This window comes from Aquarana catesbeiana, linkage group LG08 (genome assembly GCF_042186555.1).
Source record: "Aquarana catesbeiana isolate 2022-GZ linkage group LG08, ASM4218655v1, whole genome shotgun sequence".
NCBI lineage: Eukaryota > Metazoa > Chordata > Amphibia > Anura > Ranidae > Aquarana > Aquarana catesbeiana.
This window is the reverse complement of record NC_133331.1, coordinates 200,953,448-200,969,199: the sequence shown is the minus strand read 5'-3', so window position 1 is coordinate 200,969,199 and position 15,752 is coordinate 200,953,448. Positions and strand designations below refer to the sequence as shown.

Below are 15,752 nucleotides of genomic sequence, written 5' to 3'. Positions count from 1 at the left end.
ACCAATTTCTAGATGTGGTGGCTGCATTAGTTTCTCACTAATGATCAGGAAGCGGAGGCCCAGTTCCCAATCACCTGACTGCTGCAATAGCCTCTGATTGGCTATGACATTGATAAGTCACTGTACAGCGCTTGTGTTTTTATCCCCTCTTGAATAAAGAAAAAGAAACATTGTAATTTTTTTTTCTTCTTGCTACTGGAGAAAAAGGTAAACAAAAAAGTGTGTAATAAAAAAAAAAAAGTCAGATCACGGTTTGATCTGCTGTAGGTCGGAGCCAGAGTTAGGGTCAAGGTCAGGGTCAAAGGTCATTGTCCATGTATTTTAAGAAGGATAAAAAACAGCATTTGTATCTACCAACTGTCATATTTTTCATTTTTTTGGTAGCTAAAATAACCATAGCGTGAGCATGGAAATCACTCACCATTAATGTTACGTTGGTGAAACATTAAATATCCTGGATTATGATTAATGAAAAACTGACCAGTATTCCTAGAGATAAGCAAGCTAGGTTTGAAAAAGTGTGGAACCCCTGGATTGCTTATCTTCAAGCTCCCGAAACACTGGGCCATTTTGTGAGGGGAGGCCGGGGCTGAGGAGACCTACTCTATTCTGATTCTTTCTCCTACTTGTCTCTCTTCTCTCTTTTTTTCTAATTTTTCACTCTTCCTGTTATTGGTTCTGTTATATTATACTAATAATTTTTAATAGGATGCTGTTGGGGGACCGTCAAGTCTCCCCAATTGTTCTATCTTTCTGGAGATCGAGATCACATGATTTGAGGTACCAGGACCAGCCCTAGATGACAATGCTTTTATATTTCACAATGCTCTAGAGATATGTGTGATCATTAGCTTACTGTACTGTTACTTGATACTCATTTTTACCTGTTGATGTTTCTTGGTGCTTAGTTGCTGAGACTTAGACAAATGGTCGTGATAATGAGTAGAGCTTGACTGTTAGACCTAAAACTTTAGGATGTAGTTTCACTGGTCAGGGCCTTTTATCATCTTGGAAATCGCATCCTTGTTCTGACAACTATTTGAAATTGTTTAACTGCTTGCCAACCAGCCGCCGTTATTCTACGGTGGCAGGTTGGCATGGCTGCACAAATCGCCATAGCTGTAGGGGGCCTAGTGATCAGGAACAGCGATCTCTCTCTACTCCCAGTCAGTCCACTCCCCCCATGTTAGAAACACCTCCCTAGGGAACACTTAACCCCTTTATCACCCCCTAATGATAATCTCTTCCCTGCTAGTGACATTTATATATTAATTAGTGACTATTTTTAGCTCTGATTGCCTTATAAATGTCAATGGTCCCAAAAAGGTGTCAAAAGTGTCCGATCTGTCCGCAATGTCGCAGTCCCGCTAAAAATTGCTGATCACCGCCATTACTAGTTAAAAAAAAAATAATATTAAAAATGCCATAAATATATCCCCTATTTTTGCGCCATAAATTTTGCACAAAACAATCAATACACGCTTATTTACCAAAAATATGTAGAAGAATAGATATTGGCCTAAACTGATGAAGACATTTTTTTTGGGGGGGGGGGGGGGATTTGTATTATAGCAAAAAGTAGAAAATATTGTTTATTTCAAAATTGTTGCTCTTTTTTTGTTTATAGCGCAAAAAATGAAAACCACAGAGGTGATCAAATACCACCAAAATATAGCTCTATTTGTGGAAAAAAAAAGGGCATGAATTTTGTTTGTATACAATGTCGCATGACCGCGCAATTGTCAGTTAAAGCGGACGCAGTGCCGTATCGCAAAAAATGGCCTGGTCATTAAGGGGGTAAATCCTTCCGGGGCTAAAGTGGTTAAACAGAAACTTCTGTGTGATGCTTTAAATTTGTAATAAAAACTATTGGAACACAAAAAACAGCATTTGTAAAAAAAATGATATCAATGTCAGTTAATATCCATGTCAGTGTGTTTAGGTAGGATAAAAAAGCAAACTGCGCATTATTTTTTCTTGGTTCTACTATAGGTACAAACAACAAATATTATACACATATGAGGTATCATCAGGAGCAGAAAAAAAATATTTTGGGTTGTTCTTTGGCAGTAGGGTATGGTAACAGCAAGAAATATTCAGCTAAATAAATAAAAAAAAAAAAAAGAATTTTTGCTATTTTTTTGCCAGTTTCCTGTTATAATAAAAAAAATTTGGAGCTATCCATTACTATTTACCACCAAGTGAAAGCTCAATTTGTCCTGAAAAAACCCAAGATACAAATCACCTGGGTGCAGTAGTTGCGATGATATGTACAGTTTTGCTAGCACATGTCAAAGATGCAAAACCATTTTCAGGCACTAGGATTTGTTTTACCTTCCTTTATGAAGGACTTAATAGACCAAGCTGTCCAAAAAAGTTGTAGTTAGAGGGTTGAGAAAAATCATTTGACACTGACAGGGGTGCTTACAATGGTCAGTTTTTATCCATTTATGAAAAAAACTATCCCAAAAGGAAGAAAAACCGTTGATATAACTTCTTACAAAGTGTTAGCTTAAGTTTGGCTTTGTTAGTCAAGTCCATCTAAATCTGCTAATGCATCTAACACTACCCCCTCCCCAGACAGACAATGCTGCTGTCCAAGGGTCCAAGAGTGGAGACATGCTAAGACAGGAAGTGTGTTACTGACCAGATGCCCAGTGAAAATAAGGGGAGAAAAGTCTAAAAAATAAAACACATGCTAAAAAGCACCCCGCTAGCAGCCGAAAAGCGCCGCTGAAACTACGGTAAAGCGCCGCTAAAAGTAGCGGAGCTTTACCGCCGATGCCCCCATCGCCCCAGTGTGAAAGTGCCCTAATGGTGAATTGGTACATAGAAAAGCTGGAATTTAGAAAAAAACAAGGTGAACTTAGCCTTTAAATTAAACTAGGTTCTTATGGAGTTATATTTTTTGTAACTGCTTTTCTCAGCTGGGTCCTACACACAAAATCTGCATTGTACTACAGGATATGTTTATTAAGTGTATGCAATAATTCTGAGGGGTAAAAAATATCACTAATGAAACCAGTGTAGAGGCAGGCGACTTATACAGCAGCTAGGTCATACTAAGCTATTTCAGTCTATAATAAATTAGAAACACTATTTGTTTCATAAAAAGTTTTCCATTACACAACAGAACTCCTATTTCTTATTTTTTTTCTTCTATTATTTTCCTGTGACCACATGTTTTTGGCTTTTGAAGTATGCCATGACATACCAATGACATTTCTGGCAGTTCCAGAACCCAGATGTGAAAGGAATGGGTGTAGCTGACAAGTAACATCTGAAGGATGGCAGCTTCATGCATTAGGAGATTCACTGTAATTGTTTACTTTATTATACGGTTAGCTTAGTACGTTCACTATTCCCTGCTGGTATTTCATATTTTCTGGTAAAACATATTTTGCAGTATGCTGATAAAACTGGAAATGAGACACTATGCCTATCAAACACACCTTCTGAAAACGAATTTTGTGATATTAATATCTTTAGCTATCAAGAATATGGCTCTGAAGTTAAAAGTACCTTTAAAATGTGGGACTAACTTACAGCATTCACTCAATATGTGCACTTTGAGGTGTGCTATACTCACTGCACGCTCACTTCAGGTATTTGGCGCAGCTGGCCCTCACTATGGGCACCTTAAAGTGATATTAAAGTCTTGTTTTTTGTCTTTAAAAATAACAAACATGTTAGACTTACCTGCTCTGTATAATGATTTTGCACAGAGAAGCCCAGATCCTCCACTTCTCGGGTCCCTCGCCTTTGCTCCTGGCCCCTCCCTCCTGCCAAGTGCCCCCACAGCAAGCAGCTTGCTATGGGGGCACCAGAGCCGAGCTGCAGCTCCCTGTGTCCATTCAGACATGGAACCGCAGTTTGGCGCCACCCCCTCTCTCTCCTCATTGGCTAACTGACTTTGATTAACAGCAGCGGGAGCCAATGGCGTCACTGCTGTGTCTCAGCCAATTAGGTGGCAGGGTCCCGGATGGCCGACGCACTCGTGCACATCGCTGGAACGAGATGAGGCTCAGGTAAGTATTAGGGGGGCTGAGGGGAGCTGCTGCACACTGAAGGATTTTTTATCTTAATGCATAGAATGCATTAAGATAAAAAATATTCTGCCTTTACAACCACTTTAAGGTTCACTATACATCCTTGTGATGAAGCTAGCACCCACCTATAAACACCTTGTGACTGCCCATGTTTATGTTGAAAAATAATTTTTAGTAACTTCACTAACAGACATACAGTAGCTTCAATTAAATCATGCAATCTTCACACCACACCACGTGAGTACGGAGAAGTGATGGCACATACTCGCATGGTATGGTGGAAAGATTGCCTGATTTAATTGAAGATCTTCACTGAATACATATATATACATATTGAGTTTTTGAGATCACTGAAATTGTGAAATCTTAGATGGATGTTTTATTGCGATTAATTTAACTCGCATCTAACACTGGGTGTTTCCTATTTACTTATTTTTATTTCTATTTTTGATTTTAATTTTTTTTTGTGTTTTTGTTTTTTTTGGGGGGTTTAGATAGCGCCACTATTTACCTGTTTTGTATGGTGAAGTTTACGAGACTATCAAACATGACTAGAGAAAGCACAGGAGCCTGGAGTCTCATATTTTTGGCTATTGAAGAACATTTTCCTTTGCTTAAAGCAGACCTCCTCCTCCCCCACTCCTTAAATGAAAGAAGCAGCATTAAATATATCTGTATGCAAAACGAAATCCATATAACACATTATCGCTTGCCTCCAACGATGTGCTGTGACAATTTTCGTGACATTTCACATGATCTTTGAGTTTTCAGATGATATCTCCTTGGGAGGCACTGGATAAATAGCCTTCATAAGGGCTCAGGGATACATCACCAGTGTCTCAAACTACCAGGAAAACAACAAAATGTGTGTAACAGATTAAAGCCGTGATTTGGAATCAGCATGCAGAGGTGCATGCACCATGGATTCTTACTATTAGGGGATAAAGGTCCACTTTAAAGGAACCTGTCAGGTCAAATGAAGGAAATGACTTAGTAATATATCCAATTGTGTGTTTATCAAAGTCTAGGGTAATACTATAGTCAAGGGTGAAAACAACCTCTTTAGTAATGTGGTCCCTTAGCCTCCTGTAACCAGAACATTTAACTTCCTTTTCCAACGCTGCCTAATTACTAGAGAAGGTTCTCTGGCCAACAATTCTTGGGATTTAAAAAAAAAGGTACCGTAAAGTGGAGGAATGGTTATGCCTGCATTTTCCTTCACATTTCAGCAGAAGCAGGAAAAATGCAATTCATTTTCTAACTCCTTTTCTCCTTTTTATTCGGTTTTTTACATTGTTGAATGCTTGTTATTTTGGAGGCAGGATTAGTAAGAGTAGTCTGGACAGGCTAAAAAGGTTTAGAAAGTGACAATGGCTGCAGCATCAATATCCATGCAGCAATTCTCATTCATTCCTAGTGTCAGGCAAAGGTAAGGTTCAACATAGCATCTTTATGTTCTGCAATAGCACAATTTTCTTGCAGCTGGCACGACATAATTCCAAAGGTTTGCAGGGATAAGAACTGGCTGCATTTGTCATAAATACATAATTCAGTCTTAAATTCTACAACATATGTAACATTAAAATATGAAGATGTTTGTAGCAGTCACAAACTCTTCATAAGGTCTGCTGACATTAGTCAAGACTCTGGGATGAGAGTAGTCAGATTTAAAAGCTACAGTAAAGTTGTAACTTGAAGTGATTGTAAACCCTCACCATGTAAAACAACCCATTCAGTTTAAAATAGAAATAAAAGGCAAAACATTTGTTTTATAGATATAAAAAAAAGCATTATAAATACCTTTATTTTTTTTTTTTTTATAAGTGATCACATTCCCTCTGTTCGCAGCTGCATAAGAGCTGGGGAAGGAGAAGCAGCAGCACACTGAGCTTCCCAGTGAAAGGCTGTGTAGGGGAGGTGTGTTAGGACAAATCTGATCATTGGAGCATAGCTAGAGAACTGACCATGCTGTGCTCTCCTGCATAGTGTGATTTGTTTTTAATAGGAAAGCAGAGGGACTGGCAAGAACATCAGACATTTCACACAAAGGAAGCAATACAAATAGAAATGGATACTTTTTTATACATGTACATGTTACAGCAGGCACATATTAGCATACCTGAGATGGGTATGAGGGACACCTATTAGCAAAAGTATATAGGCATAGGACACACACCCTGCTATGCTAAGGTAAATTATACAAATTATACAAATGATTGGTTAAACTTACAAGTGTTTTTACCACTATTATTTATTTGTATTGATTTTTGGAATTTACAGATGTAGCAATTTAGAAATTGTAAAGCATTGTAAAACACTTTTGGATAGATAAATAGTGCATTTTATGTACAACTAAATAAATCAGACCAAAAAATAGGGACACATAAGAAGGAAAGAGGGACAGAAAGACTTTGTTCAAATGAGGGATAGTCCCTTGAAATCAGGGACAGTTGGGAGCTATGCATATCAGGAATATGACATGTTAAGTTTACAAACACTTTAATATCTCCCCCATTTTCTCTACTATCTGTTAACCTGTGCCTTTTTCTTAGTCTATATCCTCTTCTTAACTATCCCTGGATCTATCAGCCTCATAGGATGCATAAGGACTCCTCTACTACTTGTCTTTAATTCTAATATGTGGAGTTTCCTGTTACCCAGATTTTGTGTTCTGCTCCCTAACCCAGTTTCTTAATTGTGCCTACTAACCTCAGCCCTCATTCCCTGACTGTTATTTTTTATCTATTTCCTGCATATGCTTCTGATTATGTTAGGATTTTACTTGTACAGCAACTACGTCAACATTCTGTCTATATTTAAAACCTTCAGCCAGATCGCCATCTTCCCTGACCTCTGCAAATTTCAACATATGATCTGGTATTTTACTTCAGTGGTTTGTCACCTCATCAAATGATAACAGTGGGGTATGCCTGCAACCATTACAGGTACAAACAGTGGGCCACTAGCAAGTAGATTTTATGGGTGGTATACTGGACACAGTCCTAGGGATTAGGGTACTTTGAAAATCTTGCATGCAATATCAAGCTGATGGGACCATCACACTCTGTCTCTGGCTTACCTGTTTATGGGGGTAGACATTGATGTGGCACTTTATACACTCTTGACCCATGTTAGCCCAGGAGTTCCCACTCATCCATTTCCGCTTGCACTTTGGACATTTGTATTCCCCAAAACATCGTTTCTTTCCTTGATATGGGGTTAGACCTTCGCCCTTTGGACGAGCCTGGCAAAAAAAAAAAAAAGATGAATGTATTCTATTTGTCATAACCTGATACCGTACCCAATGGTGACCTGACATGTAGTAAAATACTTCACTGTTTTATCACACTAGAATAGTATGCACCCCAAGAGTTGTATAAGAACAAAAAAGATTTTTTGTTCTACAACAAAATTACCTGTAAACGATATCAATACTTCAAAAAATGTATCCACTTGGATACCATCCTATATATATCCCTTAAAAACAACCAATTCCATTTAAAATGGAAATGCACAGCAAAAACATTTGTATATATGTATATACGTATATATATATATATATATATATATATATATATATATATATTTTTTTTTTTTTTTTTTTGCTGTGCGTTTCTGCTTGAACCTCAATTGGTTGCTTTACAAGGTAAGGGTTCCCATATATTTCAAGTACTTTTCTAGTGCATCATTAAAGTATAGTATGGTATAGCCATAGGCTTCTAGTTCAAGGGTCTGAAACTCAAATTACCTGAGGTCCACAAGACAAGTTTTCATATTCCATGGGGGCCGCATGTAAACTTTCAAACTTCAAAAACAACAGCACTGGTGTCAGAGGACGCATTATTAACCCCTAGCACTGGTGTCAGTGGATGCATTAGTATCCCCCAGCACTGGTGTCAGTGGACGCATTATTAATCCCCAGCACTACCCCCTACACTCCACAAATAACCCCCCCTCACACTTCACAAATACCCCCACAAACACTTCACAACTACCCCCTCTTCATAAATTTCAACCCCAGTCACCCTACTAAGGACTTTGCTCAGCCTCGGTGTGATGGCTCACTTACCTCCCCTCCTGGCAGACAACTGGTGGCCTGATCTTCTGCCTCCAGAGTCCACTCCTTCTGGCAGGGCATACAGAGAACCCAATGATCTCCCGCCCTGAGGTGGCAGCAGGAGCCTGGATCTGGGGCCGGGCACAGCCTCCGAGGGAGCACAGCTCTGAATGATCATCAGAGCCTAGGTGGGCAGGGCGATGGGCAGATTCTCCCTCCGCTCTGTTCTCTCATTGCTCTCCTGTGCCGTGTCTGTTTAGTTTGCTGCAGAAGCATGCAAGGGAGAGGACACAGGAGACGGAGAGAGAAAGCTCCCAGCCGCTGCGCAGTGCACCACCTGCTCCCTCCCAGGATCGGCCCTGCCTGCGGACCATTTTTAACCAGTCTGCGGGCCGTAAATGAGCCGGTACTTTAAGACCCCTGTTCTAATTAGTCATTGTTCCCATGAGTCGCTGCTTGAATTCCTCAAAATTCAGTGTGGGTTGCTGCCAGGATTTAGCAAATGTCTGTCTTGTGGTCAAAAAGATAAAGGTGACCAACACTTCTTCATGTTTGATAAGATTTGGAATCCTCTTATTCATCAATGGTTCCTCAAGTGCCTCGCACTAGGCGGCAATGTAGTATTGATCAGACAAGATTATATTCTTGGAAACTCAGCTTCTGAACTCTTGGGTAGTCCCAGCAAACATGAAGCATAGAGCCTGAGGAAGTACAGCCCCAAAAGCAGTGCGGAATAGTGTAGGAGTATAAAGCTCCGTACACACCACAATTTTTTTTCGTTCTTGCAGCTTAGGTCGGAGCTGCTGTACTAACAATCTGAGCTTAGTACAGCGATTTTCCCTGCTGTTCTATTGTGTTCTGGCAGAGGGACGGTCTCCCCGCCAGAACACTTCGGTAAGCGCTCTCAGCCATTGGCTTTTGTCAGACCGGCTGCCATTCACACAGGCCGAATGTCGGCCAATTTCTATAGAACCGGCCAATGCCGGCCTACATTTGACCTGTGTGTACTAGGCTTTACTAGTCATTCTATCTGGGGTCAGGTACAATTGTATTAAACACTTTGCATGATTTCTCTCAATATAACATTAGATTAGCTTTTGGCAATCTATGACCATATTATTTCCAACTCCATTTGCTCAAGGGAGCCCCTAGTTTTTTTTCCTACTTGATCATATATTATTATTATACAGGATTTATATAGGCGCCAACAGTTTACGGAAGTTTGTTAGGATTTGTTAGGATTTTGTGAGGAATTGAGGTCTCTCTATCAGTGTTAATTTTGTCAACTAAAACTAAAATACTATTTTAGTCTACTAAAATATGACTAAAATTAAACAATTGAGATGACTAAAATACAACTAAAACTAAAATGGCATTTTAGTTAAGACTAAAATACGCCTACAACTAAAATGGTATGACTAACACTTAATTGAAATTTGACGTCAAAATTAACACTGGCCTGTAGTGCATGTTCAAACTTTAAAACCATAAATAATAACATACTCGATTTTTCACCCCAGCAGTATATATATTATATAATGAGTGTGGAAACTGTAGAGAAATGCTTAAATAATGCATTACAATTTAACTCTACACATTAGATTTTAGATGACTAAAATTAGTTTTAGTCGACCAATATGTACTGGAGATTTAGACTAAATACAACTAAAACAACTGCAGAAGACTAAAATGGGACTAAAACTAAAATGCCATGTTAGTCAAAAGACTAAGACTAAAACTAAATCGAAATTTGCTGCCAAAATTAACACTGCTCTCTATAAAGAGGAAATTGGGCCTATACTGTAGATTGTGGCTTGTCCATAAATCTGGTTTCAAAGTTTGAAATCTGTAGTGGTGTACAGTGGGGATCGAAAGTTTGAGCACCCCAGGTAAAAATGTGTATTAATGTGCATAACGAAGCCAAGGAAGGATGGAAAAATCTCCAAATGGCATCAAATTACAGATTAGACATTCTTATAATATGTCAAAAAAAGTTAGATTTTATTTCCATCATTTACACTTTCAAAATTACAGAAAACAAAAAATGGCGTCTGCAAAAGTTTGGGCACCCTGCAGAATTTATAGCATGCACTGCACCCTTTGCAAAGCTGAGACCTGCCAGTGTCATGGATTGTTCTCATTCATCTTCTGGGAAGACCAGGTGATGTCAATCTCAAAGGTTTTAAATGGCCAGACTCATCTGACCTTGCCCCAACAATCAGCACCATGGGTTCTTCTAAGCAGTTGTCTAGAAAACTGAAACTGAAAATAGTTGACGCTCACAAAGCTGGAGAAGGCTATAAGAAAATAGCAAAGCATTTTCAGATGTCAATATCCTCTGTTCGGAATGTAATTAAGAAATGGCAGTCATCAGGAACAGTGGAAGTTAAAGCAAGATCTGGAAGACCAAGAAAAATATCAGACAGAACAGCTCACAGGATTGTGAGAAAAGCAATTCAAAACCCACGTTTGACTGCACGATCCCTCCAGAAAGATCTGGCAGACACTGGAGTTGTGGTACACTATTCCACTATAAAGAGATACTTGTACAAATATGGTCTTCATGGAAGAGTCATCAGAAGAAAACCTCTTCTACGTCCTCACCACAAAAATCAGCGTTTAAACTTTGCAAATGAATATATAGACAAGCCTGAGGCATTTTGGAAACAAGTTCTGTGGACCGAAGAGGTTAAAATAGAACTTTTTGGCCGGAATGAGCAAAGGTACGTTTGCAGAAGAAAGGGCACAGAATTTAATGGAAAGAACCTCTGTCCAACTGTTAAGCATGGGGGTGGATCAATCATGCTTTGGGGTTGTATTGCAGCCAGTGGCACAGGGAACATTTCACGAGTAGAAGGAAAAATGGATTCAATAAAATTTCAGCAAATTTTTGATGGTAACTTGATGCCATCTGTGAAAGAGAGGATGGCTTCTACAAATGGATAATGATCCTAAACACACCTCAAAATCCATGGGGGATTACATCAAGAGGCGTAAACTGAAGGTTTTGCCATGGCCTTCACAATCTCCTGACCTCAACATTATTGAAAATCTATGGATAGACCTTAAAAGAGCAGTGCGTGACAGACAGCCCAGAAATCTCAAAGAACTGGAAGACTTTTGTAAGGAAGAATGGGCAAAGATACCTCAAACAAGAATTGCAAGACTCTTGGCTGGCTACAAAAAGCGTTTACAAGCTGTGATACTTGCCAAAGGGGGCAGTACAAGATATTAATTCTGCAGGGTACCCAAACTTTTGCAGACCCATTTTTTTGTTTTCTGTAATTTTGAAAGTGTAAATGATGGAAATAAAATCTAACTTTTTTTTGGCATATTATAAGAATGTCTAATCTGTAATTTGATGCCATTTGGAGATTTTTCCATCTTTCCTTGGCTTCATTATGCACATTAATACACATTTTTACCTGGGGTGCCCAAACTTTCGATCCCTACTGTAAACGTTTTGCTACTAAATAGGGATTTTGGAAAATGTTTTATTTGTAAAAAGTTATGATTTGGGATTTTTTGGAATGCTGAAATGTGTTAACCATAAAGTAAAGAAGTTTATAGTCATATTTAGATGCATGATATTGCCAAGCTTTGAAGAAATAAGATTCTGTATGAGGGGAACTGAATAGGGGAGAGAAAACCAAGGGTAGATGTGGGGGATACCAATGCACTAGAGAATTTAATGGTATCCTATTTGTCTAAAGATTAGCGCAGCATCTGGTCTTGGACGTGAGGATGATATTGTGGTGGGAGACAGATTAGATTGTAAATTGGAGTAAGGGAAAATTTCATGATAGTCAGATCCATAGTTGGAGTTCTTGAGTGACATGAAATGATGCCAAACAGGCTATTCATGCAGCAGTGTAGTATTTTATTTTGTTTAGAACTCCCTATCCACCTGATAATTTATAAGATATAAAATACTGTTCAGTCTCCTAGGCCCTAAAGTCCCCCATATATATTTTAAAATTTAGAATGTTCTATGCATAAGATATAGTTTCGGACAGCAATTGGTAAGGCTTGTAGGTGGTTCCATAAACGGTATGTTAGACATTTTTATTGTATGAACTCCACATTATAAAGAGACGGTCAGGATTTTTATTCAGTATTTCATTAATTATTTTAGATTTTCAAGATTAAATTTGACAAGCATGCCTTTACAAAAGGAAAAGATGGGCAGGATTTTAAACATAATCAAAAGGTGAGAGAGTTCGCTAAAGGTAATTGGGTAATTTCTCTCTCTAAAGCGAGTTATAAATTGGGGAAATATACACTCCTAAGTATAGATGTATGGTGGACCAGGTGAATTTGTACTCAGTTTGAAGAGTAGAAAGACTCTAAAGCTTTTGCTTTGGTCCACAAACATAGAAAGACATAAAGAAAAAAAGGCATTGATATATGAGGTGCAGAAAGATGCAGCAAGATGTCATCCACAAAGAACATTATTTTATGGTGGCTTCCTGCAACCTTTATGTTAGCATCTGATCTAATGGCTATTGCGAAAGGTTCCAAGGTAAAGCTAAAGAGGACAGGCGACCAACAAGGTCTCTATGGATTGCTTGTCCCAGAAACGTATTGAGTCTGGTCACTAAAACCTTTGAAAGTATTATTATACAGGCATTTAAGAGTGATATCTGTCATAAGGCCCATACACACGACTTTTTGACAACAAACATGCAAATTAGCTGTTTTAAGGCAACATCCTACCATGTGTATGCTCCATCGGATAAACTTTTTCGTTTTTCTTTGGACAAATGTTGGCTGTGCAAACAGACAAACTTTCAGGCAACAAAAGTCCTATGGTGCAAAATCCTATCATGTGTACACAAGTCCATAGGACTTTAGTCCAAAGTACAAACACACATGCTCAGAACCAATGCAAAAGATCAGACAACAATACAGAAGTTGACCAAAGGGTAGCGAAAAGAGCTGAAAAACCACATGATTTGGTGAAAGTTGGCTGAAAAAGTCCTGCCGTGTGTATGCTTAATTAGTTTATGGCTGACGCCCTTTGTACAAAAATCCACTGGAAAGTTTGTACAAAGTCCTATCTTGTGTATGGGCCTTAAAATCTGAGGATGTAATTTCATAGAAGACTGAACTACTTTCTTTAACAAAAGAACAAACAGGTTGTGCTGCTTTGGAAGAGTTTATACAACAGTAAAATCCTGACAGAGCTTATAATTATTCCCCCTTCTATTCAAAATGTAAAATCCTTTAGGTTTTGTTAACTATCTCAGCAGTAGGGCCAAGAAATCATTGCTCATTACCAATATTGCAACCTGCCCTACACCTGTAGAAGGTACAGAGAAATAATGATTATCTTTTAATGAATGCATAGAGCAAGTAAGCCATACATTTAGTGACGTTATTCATGTGGCTGGCAGCAAATGAAGTTGAGACCAAGTTGTACGTCACCCTCTCAACAGACGTATAACCAGTGCCAGGAAAAATACATAGACACAAGTTTCCTAAGCTAAAATAACTAGATTTCCTCCATTACATTTTATAGATTCTTGCAAGCTATGAATTATCACAATTAATAGAGATCCCTGTGCAAGCCAAATGATGTGCACTCATTTTGTTGTTAAAGCTGAAGTTTAGCCATAAAAAAAAAAATCTCTATAGCTTTAGTGAACCAACTTACCTGTAATAAAGGATGTCTCACGTTGTTCAGGCAGCTGGATCTTGTACAAATCTTCACTGCAGGGATGCCTGGTCCCCTTCCTGTCTCAGAATGTTGCTGCTGTGGAGGTCAATAGCTTGGGTCTTCTGTAAACCTACTGTGACCTACCCCTTCCTCCCTCCTACTTCATTATTATTGCTGTGTTTGCCTTTTTTTTCATTTGACTCACATTTTCACAAACTCATTGTTCTACATTTTTGCTAATTGTATTAAATTGCATTCAATTAGAGATTTGTAGATTAGTCTCCCAAGAGTGCAACTGGTTTCCCAATGCAATTACTTTGTCCTCTCTTGTATGTAAACTATAACAATGAACTTCTCTTATTTGCTACCTTTTTGCTTGTTAATTAAACTACTGAAAGTATTTTATTAGACAGTGCACCCGGAAAGTATTCACAGCGCTTCTCTTTTTCCACATTTTGTTATGTTACAGCCTTATTCCAAAATGGATTAAAGTGATTGTAAAGGCTCTTTTTTTCCATAAAAATAACAAACATGTTATACTTACCTGCCCTGTGTAATGGTTTTGCACAGAGCAGCCCAGATCCTCCTCTTCTCGGGTCCCTCTTCGGCTCTCTTGGCCCATCCCTTATGTTGAGTGCCCCCACAGCAAGCAGCTTGCTATGGGGGCACTTGAGCCGAGTCACAGCTCCCTGTGTCCATTCAGACACGGAGCTCCGATTTGACCCCACCCCCTCTCTTTCCTGATTGGCTAACTGACTTTGATAGACAGTAGAGGGAGCCAATAGCACTGCTGCTGTGTCTCAGCCAATCTGGATAGTCGAGTCATTCGTGGACATCACTGAACAGAGATAAGGCTCGGGTAAGTATTAGGAGGGCTGAGGGGGGCTGCTGCACACAGAAGGCTTTTTATCTTAATGCACAGAATGCATTAAGATAAAGCAACATTCTAACTTTACAACCCCTCAAAATTCATTACTTTCCTCAAAATTCTACAGACAATACCCCATAAGGACAACATGAAAGAAGTTTGTTTAAAATCTTTGCAAATTTATAAAAAATAAAAAACAAAAAAAATACACACGTACATAAGTATTAACAGGCTCTGCCATGAACTCAAAATTGAGCTCAGGTGCATCCTGTTTCCACTGATCATCCTTGAGATGTTTCTACAACTTGATTGGAGTCCACCTGTGTTAAATTTAGTTGATTGGACATGATTTGGAAAGGTACACACCTGTCTATATAAGGGCCCACAATTAACAGTGCATGTCAGAGCACAAACAAAATTTCTGCAGCATTAAAGGTCCCAATGAGCACAGTGGCCTCCATCATCTGTAAATGGAAGAAGTTTGGGACCACCAGGACTCTTCCTAGAGCAGGGGAGAAGGGCCTTAGTCAGGGAGGTGACCAAGAACCTGATGGTCACTCTGACAAAGCGCCACCGTTTCTCTGTGGAGAGGGGAAAACCTTCCAGAAGAACAACCATCTCTGCAGCACTTCACCAATCAGGCCTGTATGGTAGAGTGGCCAGACAGAAGCCACTCCTCAGTAAAAGGCACATGACAGCACACCTGGAGTTTGCCAAAAGGCACCTGAAGGACTCTCAAACCATGAGAAACAAAATTCTCTGGTCTGATGAAACAAAGATTAAACTCTTTAGCCTGAATGGCAAGCATCATGTCTGGAGGAAACCAGGCACCGCTTATCACCTGGCCAAAACCATCCCTACAATGAAGCATAGTAGTGGCAGCATCACGCTGTGGGGATATTTTTCAACGGCAGGAACTGGGTGACTTGTCAGGATCAAGGGAAAGATATATGCAGCAATGTACAGAGGCATCCTTAATAAAAACCTGCTCCATTGCACTCTGGACCTCAGACTGGGGCAAAGGTTCATCTTCCAACAGGACAGCGACCCTAAGCACACAGTCAAGATAACAAGGGAGTGGCTACAGGACAAAGTTGTGAATGTCCTTGAGTGGCCCAG

General features: G+C 39.2%; 1 protein-coding gene across 2 annotated transcripts in view; it reads right to left on the bottom strand.

Annotated features, from left to right (window-relative positions):
- ZCCHC24 (zinc finger CCHC-type containing 24) overlaps positions 1–15,752 on the bottom strand; it is a 180,432-nt gene that overhangs the window by 13,562 nt on the left and 151,118 nt on the right. For both annotated transcript variants that reach the window (XM_073596813.1, XM_073596812.1), the window contains exon 3: positions 7,129–7,293. In XM_073596813.1, the coding sequence (XP_073452914.1) occupies positions 7,129–7,293 (165 nt within the window). The remainder of the gene's footprint in view (positions 1–7,128; positions 7,294–15,752) is intronic.